This window comes from Beauveria bassiana (genome assembly GCF_000280675.1).
Source record: "Beauveria bassiana ARSEF 2860 unplaced genomic scaffold BBA_S00077, whole genome shotgun sequence".
Lineage (NCBI taxonomy): Eukaryota > Fungi > Ascomycota > Sordariomycetes > Hypocreales > Cordycipitaceae > Beauveria > Beauveria bassiana.
In genome coordinates this window covers 36,511-38,376 of record NW_007930912.1, presented here as the reverse complement: position 1 = coordinate 38,376, position 1,866 = coordinate 36,511, and the positions used below count along the sequence as shown (strand labels likewise).

At 51.0% G+C, this 1,866-nt stretch overlaps 1 protein-coding gene across 1 annotated transcript in view; it reads left to right on the top strand.

Annotated features, from left to right (window-relative positions):
* BBA_09963 (metalloprotease-like protein) overlaps positions 1-358 on the top strand; it is a gene marked incomplete at both ends in the record, with an annotated part of 2,042 nt that extends 1,684 nt beyond the window's left edge. The window contains one exon of the mRNA XM_008605060.1: positions 21-358. Coding sequence (XP_008603282.1) covers positions 21-358 — 338 coding nt within the window. The remainder of the gene's footprint in view (positions 1-20) is intronic.
* Positions 359-1,866: the final 1,508 nt, after the last annotated feature.

Sequence of the window (1,866 nt, the reverse complement as noted above, 5' to 3'; positions counted from 1 at the left end):
GAGAATACGTTCGACAACAGGCAAAAGCATATCAGAAGGCGCCGCTTTGCGATCTTTACGAGCCCTGCACAGCGAAGGGGTGATCCATCGGGATGTGAGACTTGCGAATATGTTGTTTAACTCGGAAACGGGCACGATTATGATGATTGACTTTGAGCGGTCCACGCTTCTGGAAGCGCCTCGCCCACCACTGGCGCAGATAGTGCCGAATAAACGGTCGTGGAGAGAGGCAAGAGTTACTACGGCCAAGAAAGTGAGCAATGTACGAAGGCAGGGGTTTGCGGAGGATATCTGTGGGCTAAGAGTACTTTTCCGAGAGAAACTGTATAACGGTATTTGCGGGTCGTGCAGAGATTAGGCGTATTCACTACGACTTTTATTGGCTCAGACATAACAAGACAAGAATAACCATATCCATTTTCACACCTAGCCCTGGCTGAGAGCATCGGCACTGACATCAAGAAACCCAGTGCTGTGACGTCAAAGATGGTAGATTTGTAAATCAGGACCAGGAAATCTGTCAACTTTTCCCTAGGTGGGCATTATAGGGGGGTTAGCTCCGATGACGTAAGGCGAAATGCGATTTACCCGAAGGTGAGCCGACAGAAGCTTGCCGCCGTCCGCCGCAGGCAGGCATCACAACAAGAAAGCAGGGGCGCATGGGAGTCCCTAGTTTAAGCTTGAACCACTGAGACAAAAATCCCCTTATGCTCCCTTGTCTTCAAGAGCGGCCAATCGTTAACGCACAAGTTGATGAAGAAACAGGGAGTATTGGATCTTCTGAGGCCGCTGGATGTAGGGCGTAGCATCTTGTCGGCAAGGCGGCAAAGATCATTTATGAGCTGCTGATGCAAGAGGACGAAGTGGTAGTGCTTCGGATACATCGAGCATAGTACCTAAGAAAGGGAAGTCCCTGTGACAGTGGCATTTCGGGGCTGGGGGGGCACGGGTATTTCGAAGAACTCAGGCCTTCAAAAATGTCCTCCCACCAAAATTGCGCGACCTGGTAGTGAAGAGCGACCGGCTAACGCACGAAAATAAATTGAGTTATGATGGCCCTCCTGCTGCGATGTCCATTGGATGCTAGCCTCGATAGCCGCTGGCCTACCAGGGCTATCGCACAGTGGGGAGGGACTTGTAGGGACAGCCTCTGAGTGAGGATGTCCTCTTTGACGCCTGCTCATCAGCAAAGGTAAGCTGTTGAAACGCGCGTTCCCGGGCCAGCCACCTGCCGTGGATATCCACAGGCGGACATCCATGAGCTGTCCTGTCCTGCCACGGCGATCAACGCAGGAGGATGTCTACGCTGGTTGTCACGATCCCATGTTGAAGCTGCCGCGGTATCACGTGACCATGTGATACCTTTGTTCCTTTCGCGCATCGGGAAGCCACGCTTTCTCTTTCTCTTGCTTCGTTGCGCTACTACTTGTATCTAGAATCTAGTACCAACTTGGTTACTTATTCATCTCCTTTAAGAACCGTTCCAAAGCGCCTCCAGGACGCGAGATCCTCACAGACAAAACCTTTGAACTAGCACACGTCTTTGGCTGGCGCAAATGCTAAACGTCCCTACAGAATCCACCTGCGCACCTCCTCATGCCCGGGAACGCTGCGTTTCACCGCCACGGTCGGTGAAATCTATCCAGCTCTTCCTTTCTCTGGACCCTTTTAGCAAAGCGCTGTACCAGTCGCTTGACACCAGCATTTTAAAGGTCCGGCAGACCGGTTAAAATAAAATCCAATTTAGCGAGCCACATGATTTAACTCTGGAATTTTTCTTCATCAGTTAGTGGACGCTGAACCGGAATAGAAGGCTACATGACCACTGCTTATGCACACACAACTCTAGTAGCATGTATCCTAGAA